Source organism: Oncorhynchus gorbuscha, linkage group LG25 (assembly GCF_021184085.1).
Source record: "Oncorhynchus gorbuscha isolate QuinsamMale2020 ecotype Even-year linkage group LG25, OgorEven_v1.0, whole genome shotgun sequence".
In the NCBI taxonomy this organism is placed as follows: Eukaryota; Metazoa; Chordata; class Actinopteri; order Salmoniformes; family Salmonidae; genus Oncorhynchus; species Oncorhynchus gorbuscha.
In genome coordinates, this window is record NC_060197.1 from 16509473 (window position 1) to 16524342 (window position 14870).

A 14870-nucleotide genomic window follows, 5' to 3' on the forward strand; every position below is an offset into this window, starting at 1 on the left:
CACATACCCACTCTGTTTTTGTGTGCCTATGAGCGGCATCTCTCTCCCTCAGCACCACTTTCTTACAGAATGATCTCTCTCTTCTGATCCCTCTCCTCTTTAAGCTTGTTAGAGCCCAGTCTGTTCCCCGGGGACACCATGAGATTAGGTGTGTGTGGGCGTGGGCGTGTGTGTGTGTGTGTGTGTGTGCGTGTGTGCGTGTGTGTGTGTGTGTACTGTAGCCTATGTGAACATGCTGTGTGGGAGGAGTCTGTACTTGGCTGTTCCCTGACCTTGGACGAGAAAAGCGTCTGGATGTGAGAGAGCGAGAAAGACAGACTTGGAGAGTTTGGAATCAACATAATGCACAGCACACTATAAGGAAGGGAGGGGGACAGGCTGATACAATGGAGGCTGCGGTATAGGCTACTGCAGTGCAGGTTTGTGGGTTGTTGTTTCTGTGGCTGAAGATAGATTTTACATTCGATTTCTGAGAGACACCTGGCAACCCGTAGCTGAGCTGGAGAGTGATAATGTCTGTACAGGCCAGACGACAACACAGCATACAGTAAGTCCTACACTGTTTGTGTGTGTTCTTCTGTCAATGTGTGTACTTGAATGTGTTATCTAGAAAGTGTAGTGTGGACATAATGGACAGACAATACTGAAAGAATGGAAGCTCTTTGATGTGCAAGGTAATTATGTAGAATGTCCTAGGCACTTAGACTCATCTAAAACGGATAGTATATTATTTATGTATGTTTTTTGTCTTGTGTGGTTATTTGGTGCTGTTTATCTCTGTTTGGAAGATTAATAGAGTATCTATCCATTTTTCTAATTCAATCTAATAAACTACTATACTATCTCCCCCTGGAGTGTGTGTGTGTGGGTGATGGAGTATGTGTGTGGGTTTCTCTTGGTGCTTGGTGCGGATGGATCCACTATGTATGAGGTGCATTGTCGCCCCCCCCCCAACCACACACATTCCCTCCATCTTTCTCTTTGTATTGTCTGCTGACTGCCTTGGTTATTGTCCCAGTCTTGGGATGTGGGCACATATTCTACCTCCTCCCCCCAAGTCCTTATACACCCTATGTTTTTATTGTGTAAAAAAGTAATATGTTGATAATGTATTCTAATTATATGAGATAATTATGGCTGATTATACCATACAGAAATACACTGTATAATGCACTTTATGTTCACACACCTAAGAGCACTGAATATAATACAATAGCAGGATATAGTACACTTCTCGGAGGGCTTTGATTGTGTGACAACCAGAGTCTCAGCAGTGGATAAACTACATTACCCATAAGCCCAGTTCACAGCATGGAGAGCTGGTTTATCTGGGCTCTAACAGTATAAGAACATCTATGGCCCTACCTCCCAGCAGGGGACCTTAACCTCTGATATGCAGCCAGCTCAGACAGAGAACACCTTAATCCAAACACACACACACGCACGCACGCACGCACGCACGCACGCACACACACACACACACACACACACACACACACACACACACACACACACACACACACACACACACACACACAGTTGGCTGCTTGCAAACTTAGAAATGTTTCATAAGCAATTTATTACACATGTAGCCTGGTCCCATATATGTTTGTGCTTTTGCAAATGCCAACTCGATTGCTGTCATTGGCGCGACAAGGAATTTGAATGACAACTCAACACAGTTCCGAAGGATTCTACATGGGAAGTCAGTATGGAATAATCTCTGTCTTTTCTCTCTTTCGAGGCAGCCAATGAAAGAGCCCGGAACAGGAAGCTGAGATGGAGTTCCCAGAGTTCCCAGGGTGCCCTGCTGCTGCCGGCCTTGCCGTGGGCGACGAGGCGGAGAAGGAGGGCCATGCCCAGGTTCTATTTGATGAGTTTGTCCAGGCGTCTACCTGCAGAACGACACTCCGTGCCTTCAACCTGCTGTGTGAGCACCTTCAGCTCACACACACACACACACAGCCACAAACATACTCCCCGACGCAGCCGCAGAGGCCTTTCTACCACAGCCTCAAAGAACGCCTCAACTACTGGAAGGCAAACGCACTGTGGGCCAAACTGGACAAACGGGCTGCCCACCACGAATACGGGAAGGGCCGTGTCTGTGCCAACACCACGGTACTTATTAGTAATTTAGAATCTGGTATTCAACATTTTCAAATACACAGGCTGCACAGCGTGTGTACGTTTCTAGCTTCTCATCCCAGCTGTCCCCTCTTCCAGTGTGTGATCATCGGGGCGGGGCCGTGTGGTCTGCGTACAGCAGTAGAGCTGGGGTTCCTGGGGGCCAGAGTGGTGCTGCTGGAGAAGAGAGATGCCTTCTCAAGGAACAACGTCCTTCACCTCTGGCCTTTCACCATCCACGACCTCAGGGGCCTCGGGGCCAAGAAGTTCTACGGCAAGTTCTGTGCTGGAGCCATTGACCACATCAGTGAGTATGGAATGATCACTGACACTTGACCCCTGAGTCTCCATGGTTACAGCGATGGGGCTTCAATGTTCATTAGAGAATCCTCTCTCTCATTATACCATGTTTCTCTCCCCCCCCCCCTCTCTCTCTCGCCCCCCTGCCCTCTGTAGGTATACGGCAGTTACAGTTGGTGTTATTAAAGGTGGCTCTGTTGCTGGGGGTGGAAGTCCATGTCAACGTAGAGTTCAAGGGACTGGTGGAGCCACCAGTGGACCAGGAGCAACAGAGTAAGTGTGTGTGTGTGTGTGTGTGTGTGTGTGTGTGTGTGTGTGTGTGTGTGTGTGTGTGTGTGTGTGTGTGTGTGTGTGTGTGTGTGTGTGTGTGTGTGTGTGTGTGTGTGTGTGTGTGTGTGTGTGTGTGTGTGTGTGTGTGTGTGTGTGTGTAATGCCTTTATGTGTTTGTGTGTGTGCTCCTCAGAGGTAGGCTGGAGGGTGGAGGTGAAACCCAAGTCTCACCCTATTAACCAACTGCAGTGTGACGTGGTGATCGGAGCTGATGGACGACGGAACACACTGCCAGGTAAATCATCTAGTAGCGCCTATCGAAACACTGAAACAGCAACAGATCTCAGGCAGCATCAGTCAGACCTCCCATCACTGAAAGAACACATTTCTCAGTAAATGCGCTTCTGGGAAGGAAATTATTCTTGCCCTCTGATCCCAGAATTCCTGTTTGCAATCACATCCTGTCTCCCATGTGTTTAATCAGGGTTCAGGCGTAAGGAGTTCCGTGGCAAGCTGGCCATTGCCATCACAGCTAACTTCATGAACCGTAACACCACGGCTGAGGCCAAGGTGGAGGAGATCAGCGGAGTGGCCTTCATCTTCAACCAGAGGTTCTTTCAGGAGCTACGGGACACCACAGGAGTGGACCTGGAGAATATAGTGTACTACAAGGATGACACACACTACTTTGTGATGACGGCTAAGAAGCAGAGTCTGCTGGAGAAAGGAGTCATTCTGCGGGTAACAACGCACACAGACGGGCCACCCGAGTGGCGCGACAATCTATGGCACTTCATCACAGTGCTTGAGGCGTCATTACAGACCCGGGTTCGATCCCAGGCTGTGTTGCAGCCAGCCGCGACCGGGAGACCCATGAGGCGGCACGCAATTGGCCCAGTGCCGTCCGGGTTAGGGGAGGGTTTGACCAGGATGCATTGGCTCTCGACCTTCGCCTCTCCCGAGTCCATACGAGAGTTGCAGCGATAGGACAAGACTGTAACTACCAATTGGATATCATGAAATTGGGGAGAAAAAGTTTATGTTAAACATGAAACAATGCATACACACATATACATACTTTATGACACACTGATACAGCTGCATTGACTGTATTGTTATTTTACTCATGTTGATCTCACTGCTCTCTACTGCCCTGATATACTGTAAAACTGTTATTGTTCAAACATTGATTGTGTTTTATTGTACTGATGTTTACTGTGTCATACCTATCAGGACTATGCAGACACAGAAACACTTCTCTCACGGGGAAACGTGGACCAGAATGCGCTGCTGGCCTACGCCCGCGAGGCGGCGGACTTCTCCACCAATCACCAGCTGCCGTCCCTGGACTTTGCCATGAACCACTATGGGCAGCCTGATGTTGCCTTGTTTGACTTCACCTGTATGTACGCGTCGGAGAACGCTGCACTGGTCAGACAGAGACATGGACACCATCTACTGGTCACGCTGGTGGGAGACAGCCTTCTGGAGGTGAGGAGAGGGAGAGGAAGAGGGAGAGGAAGAGAGAAGAGGGAGAGGAAGAGGGAGAGGAAGAGAGAAGAGGGAGAGGAAGAGAGGAGCAGAGTTGAGGGAGAGTAGAAGAGTGTTAATGTCAGCAATACTCTGAAAGTAATTCTGTTGTAAGTAGCATATGGTTGTAATGTGTGCGTGTGTGTGTGTGTGTGTGTGTGTGTGTGTGTGTGTGTGTGTCTGCTTGTGTGTGTGTTAGCCGTTCTGGCCCATGGGGACAGGTATAGCACGGGGGTTCCTGGCAGCATTGGATTCTGCCTGGATGGTACGGAGCTGGGCTCAAGGCCTCGCCCCCCTGGACATACTTGCTGAAAGGTGAGAGGGCAGGTCTGCGGTTAGGAGAACACACACACCAGCAATCATGGAATGGGCACACTGTCAAGTTACACATTGTAAAACCTATAGACAAACACACTGCCAAAGCCACACAAATGTACATGATGTGCCAAAATCATCAACAGGCACCCGGGCTAGGAAACCAAACGATCGTTCACCTGATTCCCTAACGAAATAATCCTCTCTCTCTCTCCTCTCATTCTCTCTCTCTACCCCTTTTCTTTTTTTCAGAGAGAGTCTGTATCGTCTCCTTCCTCAGGCCTCTCCAGAAAATGTCAACAAGAACTTTGGTCAATACACTGTAGACCCAGCTACCCGCTACCCTAACATCAACCACCAACTCATCACCCCTGCACAGGTATGCACAGGCACACACACACACAAACACACACAAACACACAGGACTGATGATGATGAGGATGACAATCTCTGTAGGTGGGGCATCTAATATACACAGAAGAGAGTGGAGATTCGGGTGCGGACCAGGAACCACGACCCCGATCCCCCTTGCCGAAGCTACTACGACAGGGTGAGTCTGACCATCTGAGTACAGAACGGCTACACGAACATAACTCTAACCAATCGCCATCTTCACTAATATTTGTTTTCTTCCTCTCTGGTTCCCCAGAGTCCTTCTCTCGCTCCAGTAAGCTTTTGTCATGGTGCCAGCAGCAGACACAGGGTTACCGTGGCGTTGCGGTTAGCGACCTCACTACTTCCTGGAAGAATGGACTAGCTTTGTGTGCCCTCATCCACCACTACCGACCTGACCTCATGTGAGTCACCTCTGACCTCTATCCTCACGCTCCTCACAAATCACCTTACCTTATACACCTCATACAGCTCATCCCAACGGTAGCATTCAGGCGCAATGTAGTTTGTCTCACTTCCTTTTCACGCAAGCTCAGGTGCATGTGCATGTGTGTTTGTGTGAGAGTGGTGAGGCTGATGAGTCAGAAGACCATGGTCTTGATTAGTGCCCTTTTAATTGCCTGATTGGATCAGTGCCTCTCTTTGTCCACTTGCTCTGGTGTGTGTGTGTGTGTGTGTGTGTGTGTGTGTGTGTGTGTGTGTGTGTGTGTGTGTGTGTGTGTGTGTGTGTGTGTGTGTGTGTGTGTGTGTGTGTGTGTGTGTGTGTGTGTGTGTGTGTGTGTGTGCGTGCGCGAGCGTGCTTAAGTCTGTAAAGTGTGTCTATTTGCACGTGTGTGTGTGTGTGTGTGTGTGTGACTCTCTTACTTTGACCCTCTCATCCCATCTCCCTGCAGCGACTTTGACTCTCTAAAGGAGGATGAGGGGGAGGAGAATATGAGGTTGGGGTTGGAGGTGGCAGAGAAGGAGTTTGGCATCTCTCCTGTGATGACTGTCGAGGAGATGTCGTCTGTCAGTGAAACGGACACTCTCTGTATGGTCATGTACCTCAGCCAGTTTCACCAGCTCTTCAAGGACGCACTGCCCCCAAGCGGTGAGTTTCTCAACCACAGTAGTCAGCGGTAAGAACGGTTAATGCTCAATTCTCCTCATCACCCTCTATTCTTATCCTACCCTCTCTTTCCAGAATGCTGAATAGTCTTCCTCGTCTCCGGCCCTCTCATAAGCACTTACCTATAATGCCTTACTAAGCAAAAGCAAAGTGGTGAAAATGTTTCTATTCCTATTACCTGTCCGTGGTTATGAAGGAAAGGAGATGAGGATTGGTGTGACTGTTCTTCTCCTCTTTTCTTTAGAATCCCAGACCGAGAGCCTAGATGGGAGGGCTGCTGTGATTGGTCCTGCCTCTCTCCTCAGCCGCCTGGGCCACAGCCCATCCCGCAAGCGCAACCCCAAGGTACACACCCCTATTTGCTTATGTAGGGACTCGGTGTGTCTGTGTGTAGGTGTATAGGTGCATGTGTGTTTACATATATTTGTCTGTGTCCCTCCCACCAGGAGCAGAAGGAGAAGGATGTGGTGGGGAAGAGGAGGAAGACCAGTCGGCCATGTCTGGAGGATGTGAGACAGGATCTCAGATTAGTGGACAGTTATGAGGTGAGGGGTGTAACCTGTATCCCTGGTTAAGGTAGGATCAATTGTAACTGCCGGTAGTTCTGTGACTAAAGTAATGAGATGACATGCAATAATGTCAAGTATTTTAATTGTGAGAACAGCTATACAAAACCTTTGGCCTTAAAGTGACACGGGTCAAACTCTCCACCATTCTGCCTTGCACAGGAAGAGGCTGCCTTGTGCTCTGTGGGTGGAGCAAGCCAGAGCAGAGTGCGCTCGATGGCCAATCAGCTGCTGGCCAAGTTTGAGGAGAATGCCACTTGCCCCTCCTCCACGCCAGCTGCAGCTCTCCGCAGACAGGTGAGAGGGGATGGAATTCAGAGCTCCTAGCTGCTAAGAGTTTTCAGGTGTTACTAAGATAGTTTTCCCTCACTCAAAGCCGCAACAGTTTTCAAAAATATTCTTATTGAAAATCTGTGCTTTTAATCTGAATAAAGGAACTTCTACAGCACGGTCTGTCATCCATAGCTGTGGGTCGTTTAGATCCTTCAGGTGTGAGCCGACTGACTAACCTCCTCTTGGGGTTTCAAGAGGATAAGCCAGATTAGCTGCACTGATGGGCATTTTGGATCAGGGCCAATGGGACTCATTGAGCCTTGGAGCAGTAAGTAAGGGTTCATTTGGTTGCAGGGAACAGCTGTGGTTGCAGCAATATGGCTTAAGATTAACTGGTGGTTAGGGTTAGCAGTGGTAGCTCTTAGCCTAGGCCCTAGAGTCTTAAGCCCTCACTCCCTCTACTAACTGATCACCAGGGGGACTCCATGCCCATGCTTCCACCTCCTCCAGCATCCCCTGACCCCCAGGAACCAGCCTTTGTGGCCTCCGCTGCCACCTGGAAACAGGTAAAAATAGTAAGTCCCCCACCTGCTCCACCTGTGGTTCTTAGAGGCCTGTAGAGTTAATATAGCTGCATCTCTCTGTGTCACCACATGGGGGTTGGATGCTTGTGTGTTGTGTTGTTCAGTCGCGTGGCCTTTTTTTCCTAGCTCTTTCTTAGCTTTAGTTCCCATCGATATCACAGTGTTTCGCTATTTCGCTACCTCAAACCACCCACTCACATGATGCCGTCTAAACCCATCTCACCCCAGAAGAAGCGCACGCAGCAGCAGGAGCAGATCAAATGTCACACTCTACCCAGCAGGGGAGAGCAGGTACGCCACCCCCAGAGTAATCTGGTTAACGTAGTTGTGTATAGACTAGATGGCATGTAGAATAATAATGATGTCCCATGCCCCACATAATTGCTCATAGATTTCCCATCCGTTACCATTACCCATCCGCAGACTAAAGTGTGTCACTGGTGTGATGACTTTTGAGGTCTCTTCTCGGCTACCTCAGTGGTTCCCTGATATATATTCAGGACAGAAAAGACCAATCGTCTTTTTTTCAGAATTGTCTTTCGACAGGTGGCGTCAAATCCTACGCAACTCGCAGTCCGTCAACCGACAGACGAATGTTGCGCTATCTGGCGCATGGCAATGACTTGTTCTCTCAGTGTAGTGGATCTTGACAGATACATGGTGAACGTTGGCAGTAAGAGTTGCCCACGGTGTACCTACCCCATTCATAGACAATTCATAACTACCTTTAGCGTCAATTGGCAATAGTGTAGTCCCGAGGCGTGCTCTAAGTGTTAACACGCATCGCTTGCGGTATGGTTTTGGACACGTATGGAACCCGTTGTTCATGTAAGCAATAAATCCTTTTCAAAAGCCAGCCAGCCAGCCATTTCCACGTGGCAAGCGTTTCTGGAAAACAGGGTGAACTACCTGTGCTACATGAGCTTTTTGTGTCTCTGAACACCTGTGTGTAAACTGAAGACAGACGCCACAAACGCGTTGTCACTGAAAAATGCAGTCGGCTGCAACTGTATTTTCAATTTGTGGAATTATTTTGATGTGATATGAGGGGGATTTGTGTTTCTAGAAGCATACCGCAATTGGGAATTGATTCACATTTTGATGGAGTATTTGGCTTATTTTGGCTTCCAGACCCAATTCGCCTTTAAACAGAACATGTAAGATACTTGGACTATAAGGAGTAACGTCGGGCTCCATCAGTCCATTACTGGGCTAGTGTGGACCATGAGTGGGCTACAACTTGAGTTCAATCTATGGGCCTCAGGGCAGTGTCAGAGTGCTAAATGATACTGTTATTCATATAAACAACTGTTGTTTCTGAGAAAGAGGAGTACACTGGAAAGAACTGGATTCAGAGTACATCTTGTTTGGTCTTTTAAGAAAGTATATTTGTATAACTTACCGCAGGGCATGTGGCATGTGACAATGCTGCAACTGACATTTTCCCTTTTAAGATTTAAAACAGCAGAGGCCCTGTGAATGGTTTTTGCTCATGTTTGCACAGCCTTCTTTCCCCAGACTCCTCTCTGATTTGCCTACAACTTCAGTTTGATTGGTGTGGGATAAGGTCCTAGTGATGATAACATTTATATTCATTATTTTGGACAATGATTACACTGCAACAGAGGGAGAGGGTTACATTTAGTATAACGACAGAATCCAATAGGGGTTTGATGTTTCTAGCTTTGTGGTCCATTTCCACATCCATGACACAACAACATGTTTATGGCTCCGATTGTGTCATCCCCTAGTGAGTGTGTCTGTGTGTGTTTACTGTTTGTCCTGTCCTTCGTCCTCATCTCTTGTCTCTCTTTTCTCCTGTTGTCTTTTAGAAATACGTTCAGATGTACACCGGGGGAGTAAGCTCATTGGCTGAACAGATATCCTGTCAGCTTCAAAGTCAGGAGTCACCGTCACCCCAGCACACTCCTGATAGGAAGGAATCGGTATGAATTGATTCGAATGAATCGACTCGCTCACACTAATACTGTCAATAGGCCGAAACTCATTCAGCATTGGATTATACCCTATCTCGGCTGGTTCTGAAGTAGGCCCTTTCCATGTTAAAGTACCCATGAGCGCCAAGGTGAGGTTTATAGGAGCATGTCAAATTGGATGTCAAATGAAAGCTAGGAGTCTATTAATTTTTTTTATACTGGCATATATACATTTTTCAACCATTTTCATCCCGGAAATGAGGCATAAATAAAGGCTATGATGTCTGGACAAACAGATAGAAATGGGGTCTGAGGAAACATCTACCAGAAAAAGTCTTAAAAGGTATTATAAATGTATCAAAACACAATAAGGTTGAAGACCCCTGACAACTAATATCAACACTTGTATTTCGTTTTGGAGACATTTCTGTAAGTTTAAGAAACATTGCCTTGTACTGTGAAACATTCTGCACCAAAAACCCACATATCTTTAAGATACCTTTGAATTTCTCTACCTCATGAGGAGTGAGGACAATGAAAGTTCACAGAAGTAACAAGTAAAGGTATTCCAATCATTTAGTTATCGTGTTTTTACCAGTAGTGTAACATACTTACTTTAAACATACTTTAAAGTACTACTTAAATAGTTTTTTGGGGTATCTGTACGTTACTTTACTATTTGAAAACTTTTACTTTTACTTCTACATTCCTAAAGAAAATGTACTCGTTGCATTTTGAATGCTTAGCAGGACAGAAAAAAATGGTCCAATTTGTACACTTTTAAGAAAACATCTCTTGTCATCCCTACGGCCTCTGATCTGGTGGACTCACTAAACACAAATGCTTTGTTTGTAAAGGATGAGTGTTGGAGTGTGCCCTTAGCTATCAGTAAATAGAAAAACAAGAAAATAGTGTGATCTGGTTTGCTTAATATAAGGAATTAAAAATGCTTTCAAAGCATTTTTCTGAAAATTGTGGGTCAACGGCGTTTCCTTGCGTTTACCCTCCACTTGGCCTACCCTCTCAGCCAAGGCAATTTTAAACACATGAACATACGCAGAATAGGTAGCATACATTCAATATCATGAGTTGAATCAAAATGTGTTTCACACCCTAGTTGTCATAATTCATGAGGTAATGTTTCGAGTCTTCACAGATCGGGTGACATACTACAACACCACCTTTCTTTCCTTACATTAACGACAGTGTTATTTGTCATTATTAAGCTTTTCAAAATGTTAATTAGAACTGTGAACTTCAACTCTCGAAAAATACATGTGTAACCATCCCTACGTAGCATTTCATTATGATTCGCCTTGAAAACAGTCCTCATGGACACACAAATCCTAAATAATGTAGTCCCGTAGCCATTGCAAAATCGAATGCTTCTAAGGGAAAGAATCAACTATAGAACTCCTGTCAGTAATGTATAGGCCTCCTGTCAGTAATGTATAGGCCTCCTGTCAGTAATGTATAGGCCTCCTGTCAGTAATGTATAGGCCTCCTGTCAGTAATGTATAGGCCTCCTGTTAGTAATGTATAGGCCTCCTGTCAGTAATGTATAGGCCTCCTGTCAGTAATGTATAGGCCTCCTGTCAGTAATGTATAGGCCTCCTGTCAGTAATGTATAGGCCTCCTGTCAGTAATGTATAGGCCTCCTGTCAGTAATGTATAGGCCTCCTGTCAGTAATGTATAGGCCTCCTGTCAGTAATGTATAGGCCTCCTGTCAGTAATGTATAGGCCTCCTGTCAGTAATGTATAGGCCTCCTGTCAGTAATGTATAGGCCTCCTGTTAGTAATGTATAGGCCTCCTGTCAGTAATGTATAGGCCTCCTGTCAGTAATGTATAGGCCTCCTGTCAGTAATGTATAGGCCTCCTGTCAGTAATGTATAGGCCTCCTTTCAGTAATGTATAGGCCTCCTGTCAGTAGTGTATAGGCCTCCTGTCAGTAATGTATAGGCCTCCTGTCAGTAGTGTATAGGCCTCCTGTCAGTAATGTATAGGCCTCCTGTCAGTAATGTATAGGCCTCCTGTCAGTAATGTATAGGCCTACTGTCAGTAATGTATAGGCCTACTGTCAGTAATGTATAGGCCTACTGTCAGTAATGTATAGGCCTCCTGTCAGTAATGTATAGGCCTCCTGTCAGTAGTGTATAGGCCTCCTGTCAGTAGTGTATAGGCCTCCTGTCAGTAGTGTATAGGCCTCCTGTCAGTAGTGTATAGGCCTCCTGTCAGTAGTGTATAGGCCTCCTGTCAGTAATGTATAGGCCTCCTGTCAGTAATGTATAGGCCTCCTGTCAGTAGTGTATAGGCCCCCTGTCAGTAATGTATAGGCCTCCTGTCAGTAATGTATAGGCCTCCTGTCAGTAGTGTATAGGCCCCCTGTCAGTAATGTAGAGGCCTCCTGTCAGTAATGTATAGGCCTCCTGTCAGTAATGTATAGGCCTCCTGTCAGTAGTGTATAGGCCTCCTGTCAGTAGTGTATAGGCCTCCTGTCAGTAGTGTATAGGCCTCCTGTCAGTAGTGTATAGGCCTCCTGTCAGTAATGTATAGGCCCCCTGTCAGTAGTGTATAGGCCTCCTGTCAGTAGTGTATAGGCCTCCTGTCAGTAGTGTATAGGCCTCCTGTCAGTAGTGTATAGGCCTCCTGTCAGTAATGTATAGGCCTCCTGTCAGTAATGTATAGGCCTCCTGTCAGTAATGTATAGGCCTCCTGTCAGTAGTGTATAGGCCTCCTGTCAGTAGTGTATAGGCCTCCTGTCAGTAATGTATAGGCCTCCTGTCAGTAATGTATAGGCCTCCTGTCAGTAGTGTATAGGCCTCCTGTCAGTAGTGTATAGGCCTCCTGTCAGTAGTGTATAGGCCTCCTGTCAGTAATGTATAGGCCTCCTGTCAGTAATGTATAGGCCTCCTGTCAGTAGTGTATAGGCCTCCTGTCAGTAATGTATAGGCCTCCTGTCAGTAGTGTATAGGCCTCCTGTCAGTAATGTATAGGCCCCCTGTCAGTAATGTATAGGCCCCCTGTCAGTAGTGTATAGGCCTCCTGTCAGTAGTGTATAGGCCTCCTGTCAGTAGTGTATAGGCCTCCTGTCAGTAATGTATAGGCCCCTGTCAGTAATGTATAGGCCCCCTGTCAGTAATGTATAGGCCTCCTGTCAGTAGTGTATAGGCCTCCTGTCAGTAGTGTATAGGCCTCCTGTCAGTAATGTATAGGCCCCCTGTCAGTAATGTATAGGCCCCCTGTCAGTAATGTATAGGCCCCCTGTCAGTAATGTATAGGCCCCCTGTCAGTAATGTATAGGCCTCCTGTCAGTAATGTATAGGCCTCCTGTCAGTAATGTATAGGCCTCCTGTCAGTAATGTATAGGCCTCCTGTCAGTAATGTATAGGCCTCCTGTCAGTAATGTAGAGGCCTCCTGTCAGTAATGTAGAGGCCTCCTGTCAGTAATGTATAGGCCTCCTGTCAGTAATGTATAGGCCTCCTGTCAGTAATGTATAGGCCTCCTGTCAGTAATGTATAGGCCTCCTGTCAGTAATGTATAGGCCCCTGTCAGTAGTGTATAGGCCTCCTGTCAGTAGTGTATAGGCCTCCTGTCAGTAATGTATAGGCCTCCTGTCAGTAATGTATAGGCCTCCTGTCAGTAATGTATAGGCCTCCTGTCAGTAGTGTATAGGCCTCCTGTCAGTAGTGTATAGGCCTCCTGTCAGTAATGTATAGGCCTCCTGTCAGTAATGTATAGGCCTCCTGTCAGTAGTGTATAGGCCTCCTGTCAGTAATGTATAGGCCTCCTGTCAGTAGTGTATAGGCCTCCTGTCGGCCTGTCAGTAATGTATAGGCCCCCTGTCAGTAATGTATAGGCCCCCTCTCAGTAATGTATAGGCCTCCTGTCAGTAGTGTATAGGCCCCCTGTCAGTAATGTATAGGCCTCCTGTCAGTAATGTATAGGCCTCCTGTCAGTAATGTATAGGCCTCCTGTCAGTAGTGTATAGGCCTCCTGTCAGTAGTGTATAGGCCTCCTGTCAGTAATGTATAGGCCTCCTGTCAGTAGTGTATAGGCCTCCTGTCAGTAGTGTATAGGCCCCCTGTCAGTAGTGTATAGGCCTCCTGTCAGTAATGTATAGGCCTCCTGTCAGTATTGTATAGGCCCCCTGTCAGTAATGTATAGGCCTCCTGTCAGTAGTGTATAGGCCTCCTGTCAGTAATGTAAAGGCCTCCTGTCAGTAATGTATAGGCCTCCTGTCAGTAGTGTATAGGCCTCCTGTCAGTAGTGTATAGGCCTCCTGTCAGTAATGTATAGGCCTCCTGTCAGTAGTGTATAGGCCTCCTGTCAGTAGTGTATAGGCCCCCTGTCAGTAGTGTATAGGCCTCCTGTCAGTAATGTATAGGCCTCCTGTCAGTATTGTATAGGCCCCCTGTCAGTAATGTATAGGCCTCCTGTCAGTAGTGTATAGGCCTCCTGTCAGTAATGTAAAGGCCTCCTGTCAGTAATGTATAGGCCTCCTGTCAGTAGTGTATAGGCCTCCTGTCAGTAATGTAAAGGCCTCCTGTCAGTAATGTATAGGCCTCCTGTCAGTAATGTATAGGCCTCCTGTCAGTAATGTATAGGCCTCCTGTCAGTAATGTATAGGCCTCCTGTCAGTAATGTATAGGCCCCCTGTCAGTAATGTATAGGCCTCCTGTCAGTAATGTATAGTAATAATAATAATATATAATAATATATGCCATTTAGCAGACGCTTTTATCCAAAGCGACTTACAGTCATGTGTGCATACATTCTACGTATGGGTGGTCCCGGGGATCGAACCCACTACCCTGGCGTTACAAGCGCCATGCTCTACCAACTGAGCTACAGAAGGACCACTCATATATATAGGATAAAATACCAATGCTAACAGCTTGCTCATAGTGCCAAATTCATTCCAAGTAAAGTTAATAAAAAAATGGTATGTCCAATAGCTGCAAAGACATTCATTTTAATGTAGTGGATGCAAGAATGCTGAAGTATGCTTAATGGACACCAGCTACCACATTTTAGTAGGAAACTATGTTATAGGGCGCATATAAGACACATAAGACATATAGGGCAAGTAAACAGCAGTGATGATGTGGGACTTATAGGCCTCCTGTCAGTAATGTATAGGCCTCCTGTCAGTAATGTATAGGCCTCCTTGTTGGATTCATTGAATTCGCATTGGTGTCTAGCTGTAGGCTAGTTGTCTAGTGATATTGTCAACCATCATCAGCTGATACAGGAAAGAAAATGATTATTGATAGAAAATAATCAAGTTCAATAAATGGTGTACTACTGGCCACGGACGGCAGGGAGAACCAACAGGCGCACCTGAAAATCAAAGCAATGCATCCTCTAAACAGCTGACGGACAATATCAAACAATTATAAATCAACGGAGAATTCTAATGCATTGGAATAAAGGCATTTAAAAAAAATAAAGGACACATGGCAAA

At 46.5% G+C, this 14870-nt stretch overlaps 1 protein-coding gene across 5 annotated transcripts in view; it reads left to right on the forward strand.

The window, feature by feature from the left end:
- The first annotated feature begins 286 nt into the window (after positions 1–286).
- The window catches only part of LOC124014359 (protein-methionine sulfoxide oxidase mical3b-like), a 29083-nt gene continuing 14499 nt past the window's right edge, over positions 287–14870 (forward strand). For 4 of the 5 annotated variants that reach the window (XM_046329248.1, XM_046329249.1, XM_046329251.1 and 1 more), the window contains exons 1-17: positions 287–547; positions 1745–2121; positions 2227–2434; positions 2584–2700; positions 2891–2992; positions 3182–3438; positions 3931–4188; positions 4427–4542; positions 4795–4921; positions 4999–5092; positions 5192–5339; positions 5829–6025; positions 6288–6388; positions 6490–6588; positions 6772–6906; positions 7359–7457; positions 9299–9412. In XM_046329248.1, the coding sequence (XP_046185204.1) occupies positions 1780–2121; positions 2227–2434; positions 2584–2700; positions 2891–2992; positions 3182–3438; positions 3931–4188; positions 4427–4542; positions 4795–4921; positions 4999–5092; positions 5192–5339; positions 5829–6025; positions 6288–6388; positions 6490–6588; positions 6772–6906; positions 7359–7457; positions 9299–9412 (2514 nt within the window). In that variant the 5' untranslated portion in view covers positions 287–547; positions 1745–1779. The remainder of the gene's footprint in view (positions 548–1744; positions 2122–2226; positions 2435–2583; positions 2701–2890; positions 2993–3181; positions 3439–3930; positions 4189–4426; positions 4543–4794; positions 4922–4998; positions 5093–5191; positions 5340–5828; positions 6026–6287; positions 6389–6489; positions 6589–6771; positions 6907–7358; positions 7458–9298; positions 9413–14870) is intronic. The other variant, XM_046329250.1, reaches the window with a different exon arrangement.